The sequence below is a fragment of the Ictidomys tridecemlineatus genome, chromosome 9, assembly GCF_052094955.1.
Source record: "Ictidomys tridecemlineatus isolate mIctTri1 chromosome 9, mIctTri1.hap1, whole genome shotgun sequence".
NCBI classification, from domain to species: Eukaryota; Metazoa; Chordata; class Mammalia; order Rodentia; family Sciuridae; genus Ictidomys; species Ictidomys tridecemlineatus.
The window spans coordinates 142,326,643-142,354,539 of NC_135485.1; the positions used below are offsets into that span (position 1 = coordinate 142,326,643).

The 27,897-nt window shown below is 35.1% G+C and overlaps 2 protein-coding genes across 10 annotated transcripts in view; one reads left to right on the forward strand and one right to left on the reverse strand.

Moving 5' to 3' along the window:
* Mfsd8 (major facilitator superfamily domain containing 8) overlaps window positions 1-7,824 on the forward strand; it is an 88,980-nt gene extending 81,156 nt beyond the window's left edge. For 6 of the 7 annotated variants that reach the window (XM_013362966.4, XM_078020707.1, XM_078020708.1 and 3 more), the window contains 3 exons: window positions 598-701; window positions 782-1,029; window positions 4,925-7,824. In XM_013362966.4, the coding sequence (XP_013218420.1) occupies window positions 598-701; window positions 782-1,029; window positions 4,925-5,131 (559 nt within the window). In that variant the 3' untranslated portion in view covers window positions 5,132-7,824. The remainder of the gene's footprint in view (window positions 1-597; window positions 702-781; window positions 1,030-4,924) is intronic. The other variant, XM_040293311.2, reaches the window with a different exon arrangement.
* Window positions 7,825-9,538: 1,714 nt separating this feature from the next.
* On the reverse strand, window positions 9,539-27,836 carry Plk4 (polo like kinase 4). Of its 3 annotated transcripts, none has more exons than XM_021733394.3 (16): window positions 27,578-27,836; window positions 26,939-27,034; window positions 26,107-26,202; window positions 25,913-26,027; window positions 22,042-23,065; window positions 21,160-21,260; window positions 17,975-18,099; window positions 17,011-17,115; window positions 16,259-16,361; window positions 15,553-15,702; window positions 14,903-15,036; window positions 14,712-14,803; window positions 14,420-14,567; window positions 13,628-13,768; window positions 12,414-12,520; window positions 9,539-10,150 (listed from the first exon to the last, which is right to left on the reverse strand). In XM_021733394.3, exons 1-16 carry the CDS (start codon window positions 27,605-27,607, stop codon window positions 10,048-10,050), a joined length of 2,670 nt encoding a protein of 889 aa, XP_021589069.2. In that variant the 5' UTR covers window positions 27,608-27,836; the 3' UTR covers window positions 9,539-10,047. The 3 variants fall into 3 exon arrangements, with proteins under 3 accessions (XP_021589069.2, XP_040149248.2, XP_077876818.1); XM_040293314.2 differs by lacking the exon at window positions 27,578-27,836 and adding an exon at window positions 27,168-27,416; XM_078020692.1 differs by lacking the exons at window positions 12,414-12,520; window positions 27,578-27,836 and adding an exon at window positions 27,168-27,417.
* Between the last annotated feature and the right edge of the window lie 61 nt (window positions 27,837-27,897).

Below are 27,897 nucleotides of genomic sequence, written 5' to 3' on the forward strand. Positions count from 1 at the left end.
ATTCCATAAAACATTTATTTACTAGAATACATTCTACTAAAAAAACCTTCCCTTCACCTTCCCTTTGATTATTGTGAGGTACAGTACAGTTTGCATAAGAAAGGATACATGTTTGATTTTTTCCTTTAATTAACTGTTATTTAAAATGATAAGATGGTTCTGTGGCATCCTCAAAAAGTGACCAGAGAGTGTTCCATCTTAGGATAGTATGAATTTATAGATTATAACACTTTCTTGTATTTCAGTTAATTCCCATTATTATTATTTTTTCTTTTTGGTGTTCATATTGCTAAGTTGTTGGCCAACTTCTTCAAATTGGCTGAGTACTATTTTCATGACCTCATAGTCACTAATAGCTTCTTTGCTTTCCGGTAGGAAAAGATATTCTAGTTTCAACTTCTGGATTTCCTGTCCCAGTCCTGAAATTGGCTATTTTTTTTTTTTAATAGAAGTCTTGGTTGCTTTTACTGGGAAATTATGTATTGCATTTACAAGTATCACAAAAGTATCAAAATTTTAGTTTTTTAATTATACAAGTAATGGAACTTTTGTTACAATGTTTCATTTTAAAATTACAGAATTTCTGTTCTTTGACAGGATTGGTGAGCGAGCTATTCTACTGGGAGGACTCATCGTTGTGTGGGTTGGCTTCTTTATCTTGTTACCTTGGGGAAGTCAGTTCCCCAAAATACAGTGGGAAGGTACATGATTCTATAACATTATCTCCTGGTGTTTAGCTAAAATTAGCAAGTCCTACACCATACTAATTTTGTTTTTACAGATTTACATAATAATTCAATCCCTGATACCACATTTGGGGAAATTATGATTGGTTTTTGGAAGTCTGCAAGAGAATATCATAATGAACGGCCAGTTGGTTGCCCAATTGAGCAAGCCTGGTGCCTCTACACCCCAGTAATCCACCTGGCCCAGTTCTTCACATCAGCTGTGCTGGTTGGAATAGGCTATCCAGCCTGTAATGTTATGTCTTATACATTATATTCAAAAATTCTAGGACCAAAGCCTCAGGTAAGCAGGCTTCCCTGACATTGCAATTATAAGACATACATTGTAGTACATTGGGGGATTTTTACCACATTTATTAGCATTTTAAGTTTTTAAAAGCAAACAACCTTTGTCAAGTATTTATAAGGTTTATTTACTGAAACTTCACAAACAGTATGCTAATGTGATTAGGATGCCAGTGATTATGAGCTCAAAATCATTTTCACTGAAAAAAAAAAGTTTGAAGTATAAATTTCTGAAACTCTTAAATTAGGCAACATTAAGGGAACCATAATTGGTAGCCACGTTTGGATCTAGGCTTAATTTCTTCTGACTCCAGAAGCAATTACTAAGAGATGAAACGCACAAATATCTTAAAAGTTTACAAAGGCTATGTATATTTTTAGATTATTATATTATTTTGTGGTGCTTGGGATCAAACCTACAGGCTAGACAAGCACTACATCACTGAACTGCATATACCTTCAGCCTTAAACTGACTTTTTTAGGGGGGGTACTGAGGATTGAATTCAAGGGCATTCAACCATTGAGCCACACCCCCAGCCCTGTTTTGTACTTTATTTAGAGATAGGGTCTCACTGAGTTGCTTAGTGCCTCACTTTTGCTGAGGCTGGCTTTGAACTTGCCATCCTCCAGCCTCGGCCTCCTGAGCTTCTGGGATTATAGGCATGTGCCATCGTGCCCACTTCCAAAATTAACTTTTAAGTAAAAATTTCATGGACCAAAGTTATAGCTCAGTGGTAGAACACTTACCTAGCATACATAAGGCCTTGGGTTTGGTAACCAGAGCTGCAAAAATGATAAATAAGAATTTTAATTCTCTAATTCATTATATAAAATTGGAAAAAAATACAGAAGCAAAAAGAAAACTATCAGAGGCAGTTACTACTAAGATTTTGATGAAGTTATGCTTCTATGCTTATGTGTATTCAACACAGAAATGGCATCAAAAATATATAACATGTTGTGAATACCCTTCCATGCCATTTGATTTTCTTTTAGTGATTTTTTTTTTTTTTTGTACCAGGGATTGAACTCAGAAGCACTTGACCATTGAGCCACATCCCTAGCCCTATTTTGTATTTTATTTAGAGACAGGGTCTTACTAGTTGCTTAGTGCCTCGCTGTTGCTGATATTGGCTTTTAACTTGAGATTCTCCTGCCCCAGCCTCCCAAGCCACTGGATTACAGGTGTGAACCACTAAGCCAGTTAGTGAATTATTTTAATGGAAACATTGTACTCCATTTATTCTTTCTTCCTTACCGGGATTGAACCCAGAGGCTTTCTACCTTTTTATTTTATTTTGAGACAGGGCCAGGGTAAGTTGCTGAGGCTGACCTCAAATTTGGGATCTTTCTATCTGAGCCTCCAGAGTAGCTGCAATTACAGGTGTGCACCACCACATTCAGCTGTGCTATCATTTAGACTATTTTCAGATTTTGCTTCTAACTCTTATTCTGTTTTTTTGGTAGTTCTGGAGATTGAACTTGAGGCCTCAAACATGCTAAGTATGTGCTCTACTTTTGAGCAAAAATTCCAGCCCTGACCACAAAATAAAAATATTATCTACCTCCTTTTAAAATTAAGATGATAGCTTTACTCAAATAGGGTTCTTTATTGGAATCAGCAAGGAGAAAAATCTATAGATAAAATATTTTGGTAGGTTGGTTTTTTTTTTTATTGGTTGTTCAAAACATTACATAACTCATGACATATCATCTTTCATACATTTGATTCAAGTGGGTTATGAACTCTCATTTTTACCCCAAATACAAGTTGCAGAATCACATCGGTTACACATCCACATTTTTCCATAATGCCATATTAGTGACTGTTGTATTCTGCTACCTTTCCTATCCCCTACTATCCCCCCGCCCCTTCCCTCCCATCTTCCCTGTCTACCCCATCAGCTGTTGTTCCATTCTCTCCCTTGTTTTATGCTAAGTGAAGCTAGCCAATCCTTAAAAAACAAATGCCAAATGTCTTCTTTGATATAAGGAGAGCACCTAAGAACAGAGCAGAGAGGAAGAGCATGAGGAAAAGACTAACATTAAACAGAGACGAGTGGTGGGAGGGAAAGGGAGAGAGAAGAGAAACTGTATGGAAATGGAAGGAGACCCTCATTGTTACACAGAATTACATATAAGAGATGGTGAGGGGAAAGGGGGGGAAAAAAACAAGGGAGAGAATTTTTTTTCTTTTTGGGTGGGGGGGGGCACGTGTATTTTCAGTGCTGTGTATTGAACCCAGGGCCTCAAGTATGTGTGCTAGGTTCTCTACCAATAATAAAGTACACCTTCAGTCCTGGATTTGTTTTTAACCTGAATACTATATTTTCAGTTTTTCAAAATTAAGAATAAAGGCATAAGCTGGATGCTGTGGCATATGCTTATAATTCCAGCTACTGCAGAGGCTGAGAAATGAGGTTCACTTGAGCCCAACATAGACCCTATCACACACAAAAAAAAAGCTGGGAGTGGAGGCATATACCTGTAATCCCAGCAACTGGGGAGGCTAAGGCAGGAGGATCGCAAGTTTGTGGCCAGCAACTCAGTGAGGCACCATACAATTTAGCAAGGCCCTGTCTCACAATAAAAATTAAAAGCGCTGGGGATGTGGCTCAGTGCTTAAGCACCCCTGAGTTCAGTCCTTAGTACCAAAAGAGAGAAAAAAATATTAATTACAAAAGCAATATATGATTGTTATAATAAAATTCAAATTATTTAAAAATGTAAACAGGAGAAAAAGAAGACTCCCCTTATCTTCACCGCACCGGATGCTATTAACTTCATTTGTACCCTCAATATATTTTTCTTTGCCTATTCAAACAGCTATTCAATGCCTTTTAAAAAAGGCAAAACAGATTATAGTACATATATATGTAGTTTTTCTACAAATAATTATTATTATTTTTTTACTTTAGGCACTATGATGGAAAGAAGTAATTACATTAATATGTTATTCTTTTTTTTTTTTTTTAACCTGTCCGAGATTTTATTAGCAGGACCGTAGTGGCCAGTCGCAAAAGAGAAGGGGGGAGAGAGGGAGAGAGAGAGAAAGAGAGAGAGAGAGAGAGAGGTGGGGGGAGAGGGAGAGGGAGAGGGAGGGAGGGAGGGAGGGAGGGGAGGGAGAGGCTGAGAGGGAGAAGAGTAAGAAGGAATAGAGAGGGGGAAGCAGGAGAGAGTAATCTTTCTTATGAAAAGTAATCTTTCTTATGAAAGATTTTACCCTGTATAAGACCTTATACTTTAACTGATCAACATTCCAGTTATTAAATGTATCATAATTTATTTAATTGATTTACTATGGACACTCAGGTTGTTTTCAGTCTGGGGTTTTCAAGTGTGATGCTGCACTAAATATTCTTGGGTAGATTGTGTGGGTTAGGGTTTGGGATAAGTAGTTGTAGGAGTGGTATTATGATATAAAGTGGTGCAGATGGGTGGCCCAAACACAACTTCACATCTCTTGGACAAGTTCTCTGAGTTTCTGAGTTTTAGCCTGTTAAGCAGGAACAACACTTACTGACAAACGTAAAAATATGAAAAAAAAAATACACACACACACACACACACACACACGCACACGCCTAACTCAGCATCTGGCATGCAGCAAATACAAAATAAATATTATTTTTAAATGGCATATGAATACATTATCTTGTTTCCGGGGCTTCACCTGATATTAAGTTTGTTCCTTTAGGGCTGAGGATGTAGGTCAGTGGTAGAGTGCTTGCCTATCATATGTGAGGACCTGGGTTCAATCCCCAGTATCAAAAAAAAAAAATGTTTTTTTAAACTGACTATAATATGAACAAAGATCATTATTCAAGATTTGTTTTGTTAAAATTACTAACCCTGAATATTTTTCTGCTTGTCCCCTGCTCACTCTCCACAGGGAGTATATATGGGCTGGCTGACAGCTTCTGGAAGTGGAGCCCGGATTCTTGGGCCTGTGTTCATCAGTCACGTGTATACTTACTTGGGGCCACGATGGGCGTTCAGCCTTGTGTGTGTAATCGTCCTGCTCACCATCACACTCCTCGGAGCGGTTTACAAGAGACTCATTGCCTTTTCTGTAAGATGTGGGAGGATTCAGGAGTAAGGTAGCTAAGACTATGGTGGAACATTCTTGATTTGTGTGGCATTTCCTAGTCGAAAGCTATGCCCCACAATTGCTACGATCCAGTCACCATATATAGGCTGTGGATACATTGCACATTTTGAAAAACAAGAACATATGTAAATAACAGAGGGGAGTCTACATGCGATTGTGAATAGTAGGACACATAAAACATTCTGGGTCATAATTTTCTATACTTTTCTTATTATGCCCTTTTGGGATTTCATGAACTAAACAGCGAGTGGCAGTGGTCTATAGGTATGAAAACTACACTCTTAGTACAGACTACAAAAGTCTCATTAAAATAATGAGAGAATATACAGTGGAACCAGGACAAGTTCTGTACCAATTAGCTGTATTATAGAATGAAATTATAGAATTTTTTTAGCCTAAAGAGGTATTTTAATTCAAAGACAACTACTTTTTATTTATAAAAACACATTTTCTGTTCATACATTTCCTTGCGAAGTAAAAATCATGACCCTTAAATTCTCCATTTAGCATGCCTGCCATCCTTCCTGTCTTGTATAAATCTTTATTGTAATACTGCATCTCTGTCTTATTTTAGTTCAATATTTCACTAAACCCTAAATTGATGTCAGCAAGAAAAATGCTAATATTTGAAAAATGAAGAGGTCAAAATGGATATCTTGCCCTTTAGTGGAGTTACACTATTTAATTCTTGGAAGTGCTAATAATTCACTTTGTATCCATGTATTCAATAGTACGTGATTTCTTAAAATTATGGCTATATCCCAACTCCTTTAAGCTTTAGAGAAAAATTCACTGTGATTAAATATTGCCCATCTAAATTACAAGAGGGAACACAACAGTCCCTTGTCTGCAGAGCTGTTAAAGAGCTATAGAATTTTAGTTGGATTTTAAATTTGGATGGGAACTAACAGCCCTGTCAATTCAGGTTAATAAGCATCTGAGCAGAATGGCTTTCATCGAACAGTTTATTGGTACATAGGATGCTGGTAAGTTACTAGTACAGAACTGTGCACGTGATAATAACAAAACTGCAAAAAATAGTGGTAAATATCCTTCCAAAAGTTTCCTATTTTACGTTATAAGCATTTCCAAATCTTAAGAATAAATACATAATCTGCACTTTACAGTAAGAAATACTCCTCCACCCAATTTCATCAGCTCTAATGGAAGGCTTAATGTTCTTGAACTCACTGTACAGTTATGTTTAGAGATTTTTCACTCTTCTCCACCTCCCTAGCAGGACTCTGCTTACAGGTCATCAGCAAGCTTCTGGCAATTTGGTGAAATCCTGGAATCACCTTTACCTTTCATTCTGAAGCTTCTCAGTTTTTGTCTCACTTTTAATCATAAAGAGCAAACTCCACCCTTGGTTTGGGTAGTGTGTGCACGATGGATAATAACAATAATGATAATTGATGAAAATAACGAATATTTATGGAATTCTTTCCATATTCCTGGTAACGTGTAATTTATCACAACTATTCTATAGGGTGAAGATACTATTATTCCCATTTTAGAGATGGAAGATTGAAGGCATAGAGAAGTTACTTGTCTAGGTGTTTCGTCTAGTTCTTAACCACTATATTTTTCATAAGGGAAAATAACTATGAAGTTGGATTATTAATAGATTACTAATTGTGAGGTAAATTAAGTTACCTGTCCCAGTGACTTTTGTTAGCAGAAATATTTGGCAAACAATTAACACCTCTCCCCCAGAATTTTATCATAAAACATGAATATGACAAGAAAAATTCCCAGCTTCTAAAGTTATTCTTTGATTACAATTCAGATAAACTATAACCTTGCAAAACTGACTGCCACCTTTTTTTTTTTTTTTTTTTTAAAGAGAGAGTGAGAGAGAGGGGGACAGAGAGAGAGAGAATTTTTAATACTTATTTATTTTTTCTTGGTTCTCGGCGGACACAACATCTTTGTATGTGGTGCTGAGGATCGAACCCGGGCCGCACGCACACCAGGCGAGCGCGCTACCGCTTGAGCCACATCCCCAGCCCCTGCCACCTTCTTTTTTATTGACAGTGCTTTCTTGGTCTAACACCAAAGATAGGGCAATAACGGGTTTTGGGAAAGAACAGGGAGGTGGTTTGAGAAATAATTAAATAACTTAGTTTAACTCTTCCATTGGACAAAATGAGTATAAATTAAAGATGATGTAGAGTCCTTAAATTATGAAAAACTAGGAGTGGTTTACATTGCCAGGCATGGTGGCATATGCATTTTATAATCCCAGCAACTTGGGAGGCCAAGGCAGGAAGATTGAAAGTTTCAGACCAACCTGGGCAATTTGGCAAGATCCTGTCTCAAAACAAAAAGTGCTAAGAATGTGGCTCAGTGGCAGAGCACCGTGGGTTCAATGCCCAGTAGCAGGAAAAAACAAAAGAACATATTTAGAAAAAGATATTTTTGAAGACCTAAGCATATTTTGAGTGGATTTATAACTTCATAAAATATTCTATTTTGCTAAGCTTGTCTTGTATTTTCTTACATAAGGTGAAATAAAGTTTATAACTTTTTTATCTGGACAAGGATAAACTATTTGCATCTGTTCAAGAATTAATTTATTTTGAGAAGAAATTCTGTGTACTATTGTAGATTCATGTGTAATTTTGTCTGTTGTATTGTGAATGTTCACTTTCTAATAAACAAATTATTGTATATATGTACCTTAGCCTTAAAATTTTAACCATACTTTCAGTCCATATTTAAGAGGACACCCACTATATGACAATTACTAAGTAATTGTTGAATATGGAACAGGAAAAATACCCAGAGCCCCTCCTCACAGGAGGCAGGAATCTCCGGCCTGAGTTTCATGTTACATGGGCGAGGAAAGTGCCCTGTGAGGAAACAGGAGTGTAGGGAGCTCTGAGAGTAACAGGGAACCAGGACCAGGAAAGTTGGGAGCATGTCTCTAATGAAGTAATGATTGCCTAAGACCTGATGGAAGAGGATGATTGGGATTGGTGAGGAGTGGGACAGGCAGGGCTTATAGGAACCCGAGAGGTGAGATCATCTTGGAGGTCCCAGAACCAAAAGCCGACCGGAGGAAGCTGGAGTACAGCGATGAGGAGCAAAATTCTGTTAGTTGAGGCTAGAGGAACCAAACCAATCAGGATTCCTTGCTAAATTGAAAACCCTAATTCTAAAGAAAATACCAAACAAAACATTATGAATACATTTCTAGTAAATGTCAACAATTTCTAAAGTTAAAATCTCAACCACAATGAAGTGACCAACTCAGATGGAAGAAGGTATTTTGACATGTATCTTGACAAAGGATGCACACCTAGAGTTATAAATGCCACTGAGAAAATGCAGACACCCCAATGTGAAAAGGTAGATTGTCAATTCAATAAAAGCACAATTTTTAGTAATAGGGGAAATGTAAATTAAAGTCAGATTGTTCCTCATCCTCGCCAGAACCTGGTGTTGGAATCATTTTAAATTAGTGCCAATTTGACAAGCACAGAATAGTACATTTGTACAATTCTATTATTAATACTATTCTGTACTATTCTATGCTTGTCAAATTGGCACTAATTTAAAATGACTACAACACCAGGTTCTGGTGAGGATGAGGAGCAATCTGTACTTTCATATACTGCAGAAATATTAAAAAAGCTGGCATTATCTACCGAAGTTTAAGATAAAATAATTCCCAAGATCCAACAGGTTCATGTCTTGAACTTGTGTGCAGGTGCACCAGAATCCCAGTGACTCTAGGCTGAGGCAGGAGGATCCCAAGTTCAAGGCCAGCCTCAGCAACTTAGTGGGATACTGTCCCAAAATTAAAAAAAAAAAAAAAAAAAAAAGTGTGTGTGGGGGCAGGGGCTCAGTGGCTAAGTGCCCCTGGTTTCAATCCCCAATGACCTAGGAGGAAACATGAGGTTAAGTAGTCTATCAATTTGTGGTTTCATTCTATTTATAAACATGTGAGTCTGTACATTATACACACACACACACACACACACACACACGGGGGGGGGGGGTGGTGATGAATGAACCCAGGGGCTCAACCACTGAGCTACATCCCTAGTCCTTGTTATTTTTTTTGAGACAGGGTTGCTGAGGCTAGCCTGGAACTTGTGATCTTCCTGCCTTAGCCTCTGGATCCACTGTCACTGTGCCCAGCTCTACTCTTGTTTTTTCATTAGGAATGGCTATCCCACTATCAAATAGTTCTTCATGCCAATTAATTACAACATTAAGTTCTTCAGTGTTAAAATGTTTACATTAAAATATACATTCATTTAAGAGAATATCTTTAATATTTAACTTAGAAAATTAAGTTATAAAATTTGTTTCCTAAACAAGAAAATTTAAAAATGAGTTTGTAGTAACTTATTTTAAAGTATTTAAATAAGTCAAAAGATAAAATTACTTCTTGTTACATTTATTTTTTTTTATAAAATGCATTTGCCAAAACGTTTAAGCAGACACTGGTGCTACAAAAATAAATATAAAACAACTATACATGTTTACATATGTTACTTATAACATAAATACATATTATTTACATGTTCAAAAATTCCAAACTTCAGCATATTTTGTCCATGATTCTCAACATGTCTGGGAAGTAGAGAAACAATAAAAGCATAAATACACCACACACCATTTATATTTTTGCTTTTAAAAAAACATTCAATACAAATACACTCAGTAAGCTTGAGGGTATGTTTTCAGAGCAAAGTTAGGCATCCTATTGTACTCTGCGACCAATTATTTGTTGACTCAAATTTCATTCAGTTTTCTCTCAGCACACATCCTTCACTGTACAGATTAAAATTCTCTTTAATAGGCTTTCTGAAGAAGTTATATTAAATAAAAAGTCACTTTACTTGAAAGCCAACCAAAAAGTTATTTATTAAATGTAGGTATCTTTTCAATTAATGAAAACCAGGAGTTGCATTAGAAAACATCAACAGGATGGAAGACAGACACTGTAATTTCTGTTTGATGTATTCCGGTAATTTTTCATTGTCTCCATACCTAAGTGAAATAAAAGAAAAAAGATAAAACCATAATCATCTCTCCATTCTTAAGGAATACCAAAAACCATATTATATTTTTTATTCTTCAATGACAAGACATCTCAGGAAAAATCATCCATGTGGGGTTGGGTTATGGCTCAGTGGCAGAGCACTTGTCTCACACATGTAAGGCACAGGGTTTGATCCTTAGCATCACATAAAAATAAACAAACAAAGATATTAAAACAGTCATACACAATTATTTATTAGTCACCTCAATCTAGTTAAGCATACCCATTTTTTTTCTTCTTAAAATAGAATAATTAGCCAGGCATGGTGGCACATGCCTGTAATCCCAGTGACTGGAGAAGATAAGGGAGGAGGATCATGAGTTCAAAGCCAGCAACTTAGCAAGGGCCTAAGCAACTCAGTGAGACCCTGTCTCTAAGGTAAAACAAAAAAAACAACATAAAAAGGGCTAGGATGTAGCTCAGTGATTAAGCATTCCTAGGTTCAATTCCTGGTACCAAAAAAGAGAACAATTAAAACATTTAAATAACAACAAGAAAATAAAATACTCGAACTTACTATATTTTCTGAAACAAGGTTTCATTCCTTGAATGCTTTCTCAAGGAAACACTAAGTTAAACATGATAATACATTTCTATTAGATGTTAAGAACTTGCAATTGACCTTGTCAGTAGAATTGCAGCATTCATCTGTGAACATGTATCCCACCCACTCTACATCTGCACCCTTCCACTTCCTTGAGCATTTAAAGTGTTTTTAACGATTCCTATGAGCAGTTACTGAAGTGATGCTACTACACATACACATGCATTTCACAAAAAGCATGAGAGCCACACACGTCTACTACAACAGAAAGACCACATGAAGCAGCATGTTTCTGTTAGCACCACCATGTCTTAGGTCTTTCTAACAAGTCATGTTTTATTTATTTATATATTTTTAAAAAATTTATACCTTTATTTCACTCATTTTTAAATTTTTTACGTGGTGCTAAGGATCCAACCCAGGGTCCCGCGCGTGCAAGATGAGCACTCTACCGCTGAGCCACAATCCCAGCCCAACAAGTCATGTTTTAAATATGGAAACTTTTTCATGCTACTGACAGTTTTGTTATTTTTGGCATGATGCCCAGCACACATATTCATGCAGAGTGAATAAAAAGTTGTCACTTGGCATGTTTAGGGGACAGTTTCCAGGACAGTTTCCCCATAGATAACCAGAATCTGAGAATACCCAATTCCCTTCCATAACATGGAACAATATTTACATATCACCTATACACATCCTCCCATTTACATTAAGCCCTCTCAAAATTACTTGTAATATCAAATGCAATGTAAATTTTACCTAAATAGTTATACTGTATTATTTAGGGAATAAAAAAAAATTCTGCACACATTCAGTACAATCTTTTCAAATATATTTGACCTGTTGTTGGTTGAACTGTGGATGTGGAATCTGTATATGGAAGGCCAACTGTTTACATTCATTAATCACTAGATCAGGGGATATACTGTTTCATTTGGGAAAAATAATCAAGTTTTTAAAATTTTATTTTCCAAATGCATAACTGGGATTTTTATTTATTTTTTTTTTGTGGTTGTAGATGGACAGTATGCCTCTATTTTACTTTTATGTGGTGCTGAGGATTGAACTCGGAGCCTCACACATGCTAGGCAAATTCTCTGCCATTTACAGCTCTAGCCCTCAAGTTATCTTTAAAAGACAGATATGTTTCTATGCTTTTTTTAGGTATACTACTTTCAACTTCATTAGAATTTTCTGCAAAGTTCCAACCTAGTTAGACTATGGAGTAAAGCTGCAGAGAGGTATTAGGGATGTAGGTTAGGTGTAGAGCACTTGACTAGTATATGCAAGCCTCTAGGTTAAATTCCCAATAGCCTTGAAAAAAGGGGGTTACAAGTTATCTAACGACTTGAATGGATTAGGAGCAGATTATTCATACCAGTTGCCCTGCATTAATGTAGATAATTATAAAATAGGCATTAGAAACATAATACGATCTTCTAAGAATAATGAACACTTTGAAGAATGGTAGCCAGGGGAGTGGTAGTGCATGCCTATAATCCCAGTGACTTCAGAGCTCAGGTAGATAGAAAATTCAAGGCCAGGCTCCACAAGTTACCCAGACTTTGTCTCAAAAAATGAGACGGTAATTTTATTATTTTTGCATAGCAAGAAAGCAAAATGTATAAATGGTGTTATCTGAACTAGTATTTTTAAAAACTTACCTAGTTGTTTGACCATTTGGTGACGTGTAACTGATAGAAGATACTCCTGCCTGGACAACCAGCTGGGACCCATCATTAAACTGAACCCACACAGCTCCACTAGTTAACTAGAAAAATAATAAGCATACTAATTGACTCTGCAATAGAGGATCTGAGGTTCTTAAAAGGTACTCAAGTTGAACATATCAACAAGTTTTCTATAATTTTGAAACTCTCTCCAGTAACTGTAGATTTAGGACTGGAATAGTTTTAGCATTGAGAATATTCATGTCTTTTCTGGGTTAATCCTTTAATAGATTAAGTACTATAATATTAAAATTATTCTAAATGAATCCCATTTTTCACCAATTTCCACTGTACGTGTTTACCCCTCCCCTCACAGAGTATTTTAACCCTTTCTTTGTCCTAGTGCCCCTAGAGTTTCTTCCTTGCCTGAAAATATTACATCATAGCCTTTGAGACTTCTTTTAGTGATTCATGTTAAATGGGGAGGCACATGATATAGAGAAACAAACACGGACACTGGAATCCGAGAGACCTAGGTTTACATTCATATTCTGCCCACCAACAAGTAGTATAGTTTAGGATCATCCAAGTCAATGTAACATTATGAACTGTAATTTTATTATCTTTAAAAGGGGATAACTTTACTAGTTTTTTTTTTTATAAACTATATAATGTATATTAAAAATATGACACCAAAAAGCAGGCACTCAACAGATATGACCAACCCTCCAAAAGTAATAAGGGTGCATTGTTCTTAAGTGGAAAGTAAAGGGACATAAGCCATGTTTAAATCTCCACATTTTAAGCCTTCACATAATATACACACGGGTTCATGCTGTGAGTTTGAATTAACTTTAAACACTTTAACTTTTCCTTCTTTTGCCAAATTAAAGTTAACTCCAGTCAGATTGATTACAAATGGTTTCTAAAACTCACAATATTTTGGATATTGTTCTGCACTAATCATAAGTACCCATTATCATGACCTGTACTTTAAAAACAATTGGTAGGCAATCTGTTAACAATAATAAAGTTTTCCACTGTATGCAAATAAAAATTAAATTTTTTTAATGATTTAACCAATATAAAAAATAAAAACTTCTACTTAAACCATTAAAAGAATTTATATTTTTGGGTGATTGTCTAATCAGTGTGAAAACCAAAAGAAATTCATATTGAGAAAAGTTATTTTGGTAGAAACTTCTCACCTGTGTAGCCCAACCAACATTTTTCACAAAAACAGACTTCAAAAGTTGTGCTGATGGAGGAAGACAATCTTTTAGATTATTAGAAGAGACGTTTGTTCCTGAAGCTGTAGTGGTATGGCCAAGTCCTTCAGCTGTAACTATCTACAAACAGTAAAAACAGGAAGATATTATTTTTTACTGTTTTTATAAGCCAACTTAAGCAAAAAATAAGAATTACTGGATTTTCATTAGCTTTTTTAAAATAAACAAAAAAATTTAAAATACAACCACATTATTAAAATGAGAAAAATACAGAAATGAAAATAATACAACTGTTATTTTCTTTTGCTTTGATCTTTTTCCCCAAGAGATTTTTTTTCATAGCTTCATATCACAATATGTATATATGTAGGTAGGACTAAACACACATATCCATTTTTTTAACATTGCATTTTTCTATATATATAGTCTTCATTGACATGATAGTTCATTGAGTAAATATAAGATATTTAGGCAGTTAATATTTTACTAGAAAAAATAAAACAACTATGTACATCTCAAAAGGTCAAATTAACAGTATGTGAAAGGCTCATTGGCTGGTTCAAAGGACTTAGAAGGCCTTTGAAGTTTAAGCAAGGAGTATGTGATACAATGCCTCAGGAGTAGCCTGGAAAAAAAAGGCTTGGGGGGCTAAGGGGAGTGGGGTAGTGCTGGGAATAGAACCTGGGTCCTTCATGAGGTATTTAATTTTTTATGAAGGGCATAAGGTGGTCCCTGAAGGGGTATGGACAGAAATGACACAGATTTACTTACAGAAGGACTAAGTATGGGTGCCTGGGTTGGAGTAGTAGCACTATTCATGATCAATCTACCCAAAGATGGTGCATCTCTTATTGCGCAGTTTGGATCCACACAAGGAGGTGGTGACAGGGCCTTAGGTGAACTAGTATTACCAGGTTTTCTAAAGAAGAAAGAAATGTTCAAATATATTCCTTTAAAACTTGCAATTTACAGAAGTCTAAAGAATGTTTATGAAGTAAACCAAACTTTTTTTTTAAGAAATCTTATGAACTTTAGCCATGTTAAAAAATTTTTAAAGATTTACCTTCCCATAATTATTGGGAAAAAGGGAGCATTCCCACTCTTCTTTTCCTCTCCTGAAATTACAGATTCCAGTGCTAAACAAATACGATGAGCCTATTTCAAAAGAAGAGTGTTTTCTGTCAATATTTGACCTAAGTAATTTGTAATTAATTAATTATAATTAATTAGTATTAAAATCTATTAGGTATGTACCTCATTAGCATGGTCCATGTATATTTTTATTTCCTCTTTTAAGCTATGAATTTGATTTTCATCCTTTAAAGTGTAAGATTTCCCAGTCTTTTCAATTACTTGAATTAAATCTTCTGTTTTGTGTATTTTTGCTCCTAGCAAATAAGCATAATACTCTTTTTCAATTTATTTAGATTTATTTATTCATCATACCAGTATTTAATGACTTTCAGATCAAGATATCATTTATATTCACTTACAAACATAGTTGATGGACAGCTATGTGTGTCATGTGTATCCCATAAAAGATGTATGACTTAAAAAGTAAATCATCTTTATAGAATACTTAAGACAGAATGTTCATTAAACCCAATCTTTCTGCCCCATTTATAATTCTTATAATTTGGTAAATGTCCACTTGAGTTTCTAATTAAAGAAAGGATATTGTTTCATGACATTTTTATATCATCAATCAAGGTAGGTACAGTTAAAATGAAGTGAGGTAGCGAAAGAGGACTAACATATATACAGATGATAATATAAATTATTTATAGGAAGGTATATATAAACAAACTTTGGTTAAAATGACTTGTCATGAATTAAAAACACAAGCACATGACTGCCAAATTACAAACTACAGGAAAAAACATGTTTTAAAAAATAGTACTTACCATCATAAAACCAAACCTCAAAATCAGCATCAGGAGAATTCTCCATCAAAATACATTTAGCGTATCTTGTAAAATAAGTGATTTTGGGAGATTTAGATCTTACAAGCTGTACAAATCTGGAAGCATATTGATATTTTCGCCAGTATTTTTCTAAGGGGAAAAATTAGTTAATATTAAGGGAGAAAATATTGACTTGATATAGTTTTATCTACCTGTTGTGATTTTTAATAGGTTCTTGTTTGTTTTTGAAAGGCATCTCAATTAAATCTTATTGTTCGGTGCTTTCCCCCCTGTTCATAATATGCAGAAGCTGCATCAGGAGTTAACTTTGATTATCTACAATTATAAATGAAAATGTATGTAGCACATGATTTCAAAGATCAAAAAACTAGATACTTCATATTGCAATTTTTAATGTGACTATAGCCACATTACTAATTAAATAAGTGCACCAATTATATTTTGGTGGTATATGAGTAATATTCTGGAGTTAGTTTTTACTTTTAAGCAGAATAAAGTAGTATTATAACACAAAATATGCATAGTAAACAACGAATTAATAAGTATATCAAACTGGACCAAATACCAAGTACAAGAACATAACCTCCAACATGACTAAAACCAAAATATTCATAACCTATCATACCAATATACAGAGTTTAAGTATATATACTCTCAAAATTTATTTCCTGTTAAGCTTACATACCTGGTAAATTGTCAAAGTTGTACCTACTGATTTTATCAGTGGGTAAGGGTGGTTTATCAGCAAGAGGAAAGTCTCTTCCATCATTTGGATAATATACAGTGATCTGCCAAAAAGTTTTTAAGACTTTTAATTATATACCAATAACTTAGAGCACTATATTTTGTTAACAAAATATGAAAAAGTTCAAGCACAATATTAAACATTATTTTATAGAAAATGGTATTCTCTAGCATTTTATTCTAATTTTCTTTTTAAACTTAAATCAAACTACAGATTTTTGATACTAGTTATAAATTTTATTTGTTTATTGCAGCGCTGAGAATCAAACCCAGAATCTAAAACACGATAGGCAAGCTGAACTATATCCACAGCCCTACAATTATTATTATTATTTTTTTTAAAGAGAGAGGGAGAGAGAGAGAGAGAGAGAATTTTAATATTTATTTTTTAGTTATCGCCGGGCACAACATCTTTGTTTGTATGTGGTGCTGAGGATCGAACCCGGGCCGCACACATGCCAGGCGAGCGTGCTACCGCTTGAGCCACATCCCCAGCCCAGCAATTATTTTAAAAATGGAACTAATTTATTTAAACATGTTTGGTATGCTATTTCAGTTTTTGAATTACAGGGACTATCATATCAGAAGACTGCTTTAAAAAAAAAAATTAGAAATCTCCAAATGAATCACAATGCTAAACTTAGCTTAGGGGAAGATGTGAAGTCTCGAGATAATAAAATAACTGTACATTACCATATTCCCATCACTAGATATTTGAAGTACTTCTTTCACATATTCTTGAGATGCATATTCCTTTAGAAGCTCCACACACACCTCCTCTGAATCAAGTATGCTCACCTAAAGAGAAAATTAAAAAAAAAAAAAATATCAATAAAAATTTTCTCATTTAAAACATCTGACACACATGATACTTGAGAAAATTACTTAACCATAACAGAAACAAATATTAAAGTCAAAATGAAATAGCTGCTTCACTCCAACAGTCCAGACCAGAAGTATATTTGAACACAATTGTGAGCCATAAGGTGCAAAGATGAGAATGTACAATGAAGTGGGAAGGGATAAACAGTGAACAGAAAGAAAGCAGAAGGCAGGGCGGAGAATAAGGACTTAAAAGATAATAGCAAGCCAAACAAAGGCAAGACTAGGGGAAACGGGAAACACCAACAAACAGGATGAACATGGAATAACAAAAAAAAAAAAAAACAAAAAAAAAAAATCACCATTCCCACTTCACAAGTTTTAAACTATAAAATGTACATACTCTTTTTCTTTTAAATAATTTTAGTTGTTAAAACATCAAGGTATAATTTCTTGTTAGTTTCTCTTGGTATTTAAGCCTAAGTTAAATGTAGAAAGAAAAACTAAAACCAAAGGTTAATATTAATTCACTTATTTGAACTGTGCATAAACTAATATTTAGAACAGTATAGCGCTAATATTATTTTTAAATGTTTTATATTCAAATCTACTTTCTAAAAACAGAAATTTAAAATTCAAAACTTATCAGTATCACTTCATTATTCATAAACAAAAGCTATCTTTCCATGAATATTCAATCTTTTTTCTTTTTATGAAAGTTTATCATGTACATATTCCAAAGTCCAGGATATTATAGGGGACTAAAACATCATGTTTTCAAAAACTGTATTTTTAAAATAGTATCAAAGAGTAACTTAGGAAAACATGTACTTACCACAGCCTTTTTAGTTTTCTGTCTGATTGGTTTTAACCTGTGAGCAATCAAAGGAGACGTAATGCTTCGCAATGTGTGTTTCTGATATCCCACTGTTGACTCCATACCCCTAGTCTTGATTTGTTCTGAAAGAGGATGTAAGCCAAAAATAGGTTCTTGTTGAATTATCTCAGGTTTATTGCGCAGTCACATATTTCATAGTATTCAGCTGTTTTACAGAAGCTGCATTATCAGAAGCATCAGAGTTCTTTTTGGCTCTTGTATCTCTCCAAGCATTTCTTGACATGTTTTTCTGCAAATCTGGATGTATAAGAAAATCTCTCTTTGGGCTAATGCTGTTGTGCTCAGTAGTTTCTCTTAAATGAGATATCATATATATTGAAAAAAGCAGTTTAGTAAATAATTAAGAAGTCACAAGTTTACATTGACTATATTAGCGCCTTTTTTTTTTTTGTATTGAAGATTGAACCCAGATTATTATGTAGGCCATGGAAGCACTCTATCCCTGAGCTACATCTCTAACCCTCTGCATTAAGGAAAAAAAAAAAAAAGCTTTAGAAAAATAATAGTGTATTTTATTCAGGATTTTTACTAAATGAGCAGATTTTAGTTGCTATTGCCAAAGGGAGAACAGTCTGTGTAAATATGTGAGGTTATAGATACATTAATTTGTTCCAAAATAATAGCCATTTTACTATATATATGTATAATGCTTATATACCTTAAATATGCATAAGAAAATTTTATTTTAAATAAGAAATTATTCTATAGTCTAATATATGACATAAAAAGTCAGTGACTTTAAAAGAGTATTTTAAACCAGATCACAAAAGATATAATAAGCAATCTACTTTTCAATCAAGGCAAAAACTAGTCACTGCAGGGTCACTGCTAATTCTAATGTGAGATTATATTCCAACAAAAGCATATTTGAGAAGAATTCCCACATATAAATCTACCTAAATAAAAAACAAAACATAAATTTATTTTTTAAGCTAAGGAACACCTATCCTATCTTTGCTTAGAAGGTATACAACTAAGGGAAAAAAACACCATGTGAATAGCTTCAATATATTTTACATATATATGTGTGTATATGTGTGTATATATATATATATGTATATATATACATATATATATAGTTATACCCACATTTTTTGAAGTTCTTAAGAATTTTACCAATTTATGTTTTAAATTGTTATTCTAGAGTTCACATGGGAATATATACCACCCCCCCTCCAACTCTCAAGGGTGGAGGTTTGGCTAAGTGGTTAAGTGCTTGCTGGCAATGTACAATGCCCTGGGTTCAATCCCCAGTACTGCAAAATACAAATCAAATGAAAAACATCTCTCCAACTCTCAGTATGACAGAAAAAAAAAATCTTTTTTTTTTTTGGTACAGGGGATTGAACCAGAAGCGCTTAAGGAGTGAGTCACATCCTTAGCCCTTTTTATTTAGAGACAGGATTTTTTATTTAGAGACAGGATCTCAGTGAATTGCTTAGGGCCTAAATTCCTGAGGCTGGCTTTTTTTTTTTTTTTAAGTTGTTGATAGATCTTTAGTTTATTTACTTACATGTGGTGCAGAGACTTGAATCCAGTGCCTCACATACACTGGGTAAGCGCCCTACCAATGAGCCACAACCCCAGCCCCTGAGGCTGGCTTTGAACTCATGATCTTCCTGCCTCAGCCCCTGGAGATACATATGCCCAGCCAGAAAAATATTTTGTACCAAAAATACTTTAAAATTATAGCAGCCTCATTACATTACTTTAAAGAAAAAAAAAAAGTTATTTCTCCATCTCAGACAAAGCCATACTGTCAAGTAAAAATACTTGTAAATACAACAGAAGTAGAGCAAGATGTACATTATCAGTTTTATCATTAAAAAAACAAAAAACAAACTTGAATTATTTCCAAGGATATTTTCAAGTACATAGGAAAAGATTCATTTCCTTTGGGGATTTTGAAAATCATATACATTTCTTTTGAAAAAAGAAAAAAACACATAGACTCTTGAGATGACAAATAACACTCTGCTTAAATTACAGCCACTATGCACTCTTTTGTCTGTGAGGTAATACAACACTTAGTAAAAAAATGATCTCCTTCTCTCCATATGTTTTATAATTTTCTCTTTTTTTTAAATTATTATTCCCCATCCCACCTTCTGTGAATCTGTTATGTTCATTAATTAAGAATGTTTTAACCATTAAGTCCCAAGTTTTCTATTCTGCCAATATTTCAATGAAATTGACAGATGTGCATGAAAATAAGTTGGAAATCATAATCTAAGCTTATATATCCTTTACATGTTTTCAAATGCTCTAATCGTTCACCATATTACTTTTCTCAAAAGAAGTAAGTGGCATGTCTGTTGCTCAACTTAGTTTTTATAGGTGTCCCACATTTGGGATGGTGGGACTTACTGGGTTAATATTTACACTTTGCATCTATAAATAAAATAATGACTCGAATGATAGCTACTTGAAAATATCTAGGTTTTAGTAGCCATGTATTTAGATGTGAAATCCAACTGGCTGACTATAGTGTCCATATCGGCATCTACTTCAAAATAAAGTCAAACATCTTTTAATTGTTTTATAGGCACTGACTTTGTACTTATTATGAAGAGTCTTCAAGAGAGGGCTTAAGAGGAAAGCTTCTAAGACAGATTACTTGGGTTGGATCCTGGCACTGTACTTAATGGCTATGCAACTGAATTCTGTGTACAATTTCCTTAGCTATAAAATAAAAATAACAACAGTATCTTCCTCATATGTTTTTGTGAGAATATAACAAATATATATGTTGAGTATTAAGAATAATAGCTGACCTTACGGTAAATATTAAAAACTATCAAGTTTTACTATAATAATTCAGCTTTATTGTATTGTTTTATTTTCTTTAAAAAGCCCAAAAAGAAAACTATAATGGCCAGGTGCACTGGCACCTGGAAATCCCAGTGGCTTGGAAGGCTGAGGCCCTAAGCAACTTATCAAGACCCTATGTCTAAATAAAAACTAAACAGGGCTGGGGATATGGCTCAGTGATTGAGTACTCCTGGGTTTAATCCCTGGCACCAACAAAACAAAACAAACAAAAAACGAAAACAAGGAAACTACAGTGCTAAAAAAGTGTGTAAGTCATTAGTTTTTAATTAAACACTACATTTAAAACTCACCATTCATTTGCAGATTTCCAAACCACTGTTGTACAATTTCAGTTTGAGGTGTCTGGTCTGAAAATGGAAAAGGACTTTTTCCTGGACAAAGATGATTTGAACTAAAGAAAAAAAAAATCCCCAAGTAATACAAAGTTAAAGTAATTAAAAAAATGATTAGGCAACTTTTTGTGGGGGACACTAGGGAACAAACTTATGGCCTCACACATGCTAAATGTGTTCTACCATGGTACTTTATCCCCAATACCTAGCCAACTTTTTAATGTAGAATAAAGACAAATGTGAATTCCAAAAAATTTTAGGATAACTGTAGAAAACAATATTTGCATAATTACATTGTCTCTAAAACGCTGAATTCCCATGCCAGAATGCCAGGGCATTGTGATGATGTTTCTATGTGGCTGTTGCCCTTTAATAATTCAAGCATAAAAATCATAAAAAAAATAAAGAGACATGCAAAAAAAATCATTAAAACAATTAGTTTTCATGTTAGAAATAGTATTAGTACTATAATTACTCATCATTCAGGCTCAACTTCTTTTTGTTTGTAGTTATTATTAGAGTACTTCAGGGATCAGATTTGTTTTATACATGGTGTTTTGCATATATATATGAAACTAAAAACTCCCAAGAATTAACCAGAATAATAAACATATTCATTAACACATACACTCACTTTTGAAGGACAGCTTAATCATAGCTCTAAATTAATATTCCAATACTTTAATAATAAAAAATGAAAATCATCATTGATAAGTGCCTCAGAAGCATCAGGTAAAAAAAAAGCATTAATTATTCATTGCCCTAGTAACCCCTTTATTTAGATGCATCTTCATATTTGTGCTAGTATGTTTACAGAAAATAAAATACTTATATTCTTACAGTGCTTGGTTGTTATCAGGTCTTTCAAAAGATCCAGAACTATGAGATGTCTTTTCTTTAAAGAAATGAAAAATATTGACATTGCTGTTTGTGGGTGGATATGGGTCTTCATTTTCTTCTATTCCTGATCTTTTGGACTTTGAAAGTGTTTCTGCTGAGTGACATCGTTCCATTGTATATGTTTTTGCTCGAGATTGACTATTAGAAGTGCCAGATCTATCAGAGGAATGGGCTCTACGGAGGTATCGAGAATGTGGCCTTTCTTCTGCATCTTGAATTACTCTTCCTCTTCCACTGTTACTGGTTTCATGTGCTTGATTTCCCCACTGAGTACAAAAACTGCTTCCATCTCCTGAAGAAAAGTCACTTGAATTTTTATGCTTTGGAAATACAGTCATTTTATTTGGAAGTGGCTGGCCAATCAAGAGTCGTCTTCTGTCAAGTAAACTACCACTTACACTGGTACTGGAAGAAGCCGTAACTGCAGTAGAAATTGTGGCATGTCCACTATCAATTGAGTCTTCTACAGTTCCTAAATCTTTACTTTTTGTTGAAGAATTTCGGGACATAAAAGGATGGTCCAATATTGAAGACAGACTTAAACGATCTGCTGGATTTCTACGAAGTAGCTGGTGAATAAGATCCTTGGCCTCTCTTGACAAAAACGTTGGCATTTCATAATCTGCCAATACGACTTTATTTAATGTGTTCTTGACTGTGTCAGTGTCAAAAGGTGGTCTCCCAATTAGTAATGTATAAAACATGCAGCCCAAGGACCAAACATCAGATTCAAGTCCATGTGCACTTCGAGTTGCAATTTCTGGTGAAATGTAATTAGGAGTTCCACATAATGTATAGTGCTTTTCATGTGGCATTGTCAATTGAGTTGCCAGCCCAAAATCAGCAATCTTGATATTCATATTACGAGTAAGTAAGAGGTTAGAAAGTGTGAGGTCCCGGTGTAATATACCATGAGAATGAAGATACAACATTCCTGTGATGATCTGGTGCATGAAGTGTCGAGCTGTGAGGATGCAAAAAAGAGAATTTACAATTGAGAAGATTTAGCATTTAAAATACACTGTGAAACAGGGCTGGGGATGTGGCTCAAGCGGTGGCACACTCGCCTGGCATGCATGTGGCCCGGGTTCGATCCTCAGCACCACATACAAATAAAGATGTTGTGTCTGCCGAAAACTAAAAAATAAAAATATTAAAATTCTCTCTCTCTCCTTTAAAAAAAAATTAAATAAAATAAAATACAGTGTGAAACAGAGGCAGATATGCTAGAGTATAATATTAAATTATTAGCTTGCAGCTAGAATTTACCAAAGTGCAACTTTTGTGGTATTATAATATTAACCAATTTCTGTTAAATATATAAGGCAATAATTTTAATCTTTTCTTTTCCCAAATAATGAGCAGTAAATTTCATTAACAATTGGGATTGATTAGGGAAATGATAACCAGAGTTGCCTAACAATTAAGAAAATTATTTTTAACTGTATGAACAATCCATAAATCTATACTAATTGTAAAAAAGAAAAAAGTTAACTTTTCTTTTGATATCTCCCAAACACTCCCAAAAAGTAGTCACATCAACAGTTTGTGTATAATCTTTTATGTTTCTCTGCTTGCTTATGTATATTTAAATCTATAGACATATTGTAATAAATGCTTCTTAAAGTTTTATTACATTTCATTTCTATGGCAGTACCATAGATCTATATTTTATTTAATTGCTGTTGAACATTTGGGTCACTACCGCTATTTCAAGATTAAAAAAACACAACAATAAACATTCTTACACATGCTTGTTTTCTTGTGAACGTTACAGGAATTCCTCTATAGTACATTCAAGATATAGAATCACTGGACTGAAGAATAAGAAAACATACTATTTTATTATTAAAAGGCTATATTTGGAATTGAGATTGTGGCTTAGTGGTAGAACGCTTGCCTAGCATGTATGAGGCACTGGGTATGATTCTCAGCACCACATATAAATTAAGGTCCATCAACGATTACAAATTAAAAAAAAAAAAGGCTATATTTTCATGGAGATCCTTTAATGAGTAGGCTGTCCCAAATCAATGAGTGAAAAATGATACTTGTTATTTGGGTTAGCACCTTCATGATGACTATTGTGTTTGAGCATCTTTTCATATATTTTTTGGTTACTGGTACTTTTTCTGCCATGAGATAGTCTGCTCATATTCCCTACTATCTGATTTGATTATCTTTTTAGGTGTGTCTTTTTAAATATGAATTTCCAGTCATTCGTGTGTGTGTGTGTGTGTGTGTATGTATGTATATATATATCACACATACACATATATAACGCATAAATATGGCTTTTGTGTGTGTGCTATTAGGGATCAAACCTATCTTTGTCTTTAAGTTTTTTAAAAGTACACAGAAGTTTTTAATTTTAATTCAAACTGATATTTTTCCCTTCATTGCTTTTGCTTGTTCTGTCTCATATGAAAAAAATGTAGTAATCATCATCAATATGTGTATGGATTTTTCAATTTGTACTACTTCTTCAGAATAAACTTCCAAAAATGGAATTTGAGTCAAAGAACATAAACATTTCTGAGTAAATATATATGACCAAATTGTGTTTCAACAGATTGAAATGCTCAAAAAGCTTATCAGAACCCATCTTTCTTAGCTCATCTATAATCCCAGTTAACAGGGGGGGAAAAAAAAAGAAAAAGAAAAAAGCTTAGTCTGACAATATATGGAACTTATTTGATTCTGATTTAAATTGTAAAAAATTATTTCTGAGGAACTAGGGAAGTTTGAAACTGACTTTGTATTCATAGTAAGGAATTATTCAGTGTAATAAAGACTCTGTGATTATCATTTTTTAACATCTAGATTCTGTATTCAACAGACTGAAATGCTCAAAAAGATTATCAGAACCCATCTTTCTTAGCTCATCTACAATCCCAGTTAACAGGGGGAAAAAAAAAAAAAAAGAAAAAGCTTAGTCTGACAATATATGGAACTTATTTGTTTCTGATTTAAATTGTAAAAAATTGGTTGGGGTTGTGGCTCAAGTGGTAGCGTGCTTGTCTGGCATGCGTGAGGCACTGGGTTTAATCCTTAGCACCACATACTGTGTCCACCTAAAAAAAACTAAAAAATAAATATATTTAAAAAAATTGTAAAAAATTATTTCTGAGGAACTAGGGAAGTTTGAAACTGACTTTGTATTTATAGTAAGGAATTACTCAGTGTAATAAAGACTTTGATTATCATTTTTTAACATCCAGATTCTGTAAAGATAAATACTAAAATATTTGTAGATAATAGGATGTCTATTAATATGCTTCAAAATATTCTATCGAATTAGGGGATTAAAGAGTGGATAATTCTACAGTTTTTGGAAGCTGAGATAAGTTCGAAGGGATTCACTGTACTCAGGAGATCCACATTTTCTTTCTTTTTTTGTGTATGTGCCTGCATGTGCATGTGCGTGTGCGTGCGTGTGGTGCTGGGGATTGAACCAGGGCCTTGTGCATGCGAGGCAAGCACTTTACCAATGGAGGTATGTCCCCAGTCTGAGATCCACATTTTCTAAAAGAAATGGTTTCAATGGCCATCATCAGTGGCATTGTAAAAAGCATTCTATATTTGCAAGTTCACACAGTAAATTGCTACCAATAATTTAATTTACAATGTATTTTGGGGGATAAATAACAAATTTCTTACTTTCTGCAATTCTTAAATTGTTTTTAAGAAGTATAGCATTGTGTGTGCGGGATCCTTTTCTAGCCTAAGGTAACAACTGAAACATTTTATTAAATATTATAAAATAGCACATTTTTTCAAAACATTTTTGGAAAGTAAAAAAGAAGCTTACCTTCATTTTCTGAGAAAGGTTTCCTTCTATTCTTTAGGTATCTGTTCATTTCACCATTGTGACACATTTCTAATACCAGGTACACATAATTGTTATCTTCAAAATAGTTATATAGCTGAAATGTAAAAAAGTATAATAAATTAGAATTTAAAAAATTCAGTATCCTGGGCTGCTTCTATAAAATTGTATCTTACCTCCAAGATAGAGGGATGTTTCAATTGACAATGTATTTTCACCTCATTTTGGACACGCTGTACCATTCCAGCTTTGTACATGGCTTTTTTATCTATCTGAAAAAAACAGAAAAGTTTTAAATGTTGATGGTTAAGTTTCAAATATAAATTGTTAAAAGCCATCTTTGATCAGGGTGCAGTGGCATACTCCAATTACTCAGTATACTGAGGCAGGAAGCTCGAAAACTGAGGCAAGTCCCAAGAACTCAGTGAGACCCTGTCTCAAAAAGAAAAAAAAAAAAAGGGCTGGGATGTAGGTCAGCGGTAAAGCACCCCTGGGTTCAATTACTAGTGGCAGAGGAAGGAACTAAGTCATCTTTGAAAAGAAAGTATATTTTAATTTAAAATAGTTTGAAGATTTTTAATATATGTCTTTGAGATCAACTTCCTCTGTTTATCTAGTAGAGTGGACACTAAGTAAATCTGTCCAATGCACTCTAATACCCTCTGTCAATTTAAATACTTTAATAGCACAACTGTTCTATCCATAAGAAAAATCCAACTTTAGTCAAACTTTATTCCAAATTTCCTTTCCCTTTTCCAACTAGTTAACTGAAACACACCTGTCTACCGAACATTAATGAAGATAAAACATTTAAGCAAATGAATGCTCCTCCAAAACGTCCTTAATCTGAACTGCTGAATTTATCCATATTGTCTTTTGCTTATATGATGTATTCTTTACACCATAATCAAAGAAAAGGTTGGTCAGTACGGAATTGTGACATCTCTAGTAGAAGACCTTTAGTTATTTGCAAAGTACAGAAAAAAAAGTTGATTAATATAGTCTTACCATTTTGATTGCAACTTCCAAACCCGTGTGAATGGACTCAGCTCTGTAGACACCAGCAAATGATCCCTTACCGAGCAGATTTCCGACTTTAAAATCCTTAAAAAGTAAAATTAGATATTATGTGTGATGACTCTCAGGAGTAGAAAGGAAGAATGATACACAAGGCCTGGAAAAATGGGAAGCAAAGGGTTGAGAGGAGAATTTGGCAAAATCCAGGAAGGTATTCCACCTCGACATAGCAGGCGTCTGCGGTGGAAGGCATGGCGATGCCCTGCAGGACTCCCCAGCCTCCAGGCCGGCCAGACTGCGCACCCGAGCGAGCGACTCCACCGCAGCACAGGCTGCACCTCCTCCCGCCTCCAGCCAACACCTGGGAGCCCCGCCACAGCTCCCGCCGCGGCCAACCGCCATCCCCCGGGAGAAGGGGGAGGCGGCCGAGCTGCGGCCGGCGCGGCGGCTCCAGCGGGGTTACCACGGACGCGGCGGGGCCGGGGACGCCGCCCACCTGTGCCGCCCCCGCCCGAGCGGCGTCCGGAGGCTGGGTCCCGCCCCACCGCCGGCCCGGCCCCCGCCCGGCCCCAGCCGTGGGCTTCGCTCGCCCGCTTCCGAACCGCAGCCTCGGCCCGCCACTCCCTTCACCTCGATCTTCTCGCCGATGCAAGACGCCATATTCTCAGGCCCGGGCCGGCGCTCCCCGGGTCAGGTCCCTTTTCACAGTCCCTTCGAGGTGGAGCTCCAGGCAGCCAGCCGGTCGTGGTGCCCATCAGGCTCTGCCTTCTAGGCCGCCGCTCCGGGCGACGACGCTACAGCCACCGTAGGAATTCCTCGACACCATCCGAGGCTTGGGCGGTGCCTCTGCACTCCCATTTTGAAAAACTCCCGCCGGTTGCTGTTGAAGCGAGACTGGTGGTGACGTCAGGAGACGTCGCTCCGCAGAGACAGGCTGGCGCGCATGCGCG

What these genes read in the sequence shown, in the direction of transcription:
- Plk4 (XM_040293314.2), bottom strand. Translation starts at nt 27,200, where the DNA reads ATGCCTTCCACCGCAGACGCCTGCTATGTCGAG. An exon ending in ACATGGACCATGCTAATGAG is followed by an intron (nt 14,804 to 14,902) that starts GTACATACCTAA and finishes CTTTTGAAATAG; the next exon opens with GCTCATCGTATTTGTTTAGC. An exon ending in CACCCATACTTAGTCCTTCT is followed by an intron (nt 13,769 to 14,419) that starts GTAAGTAAATCT and finishes TACTGTTTGTAG; the next exon opens with ATAGTTACAGCTGAAGGACT.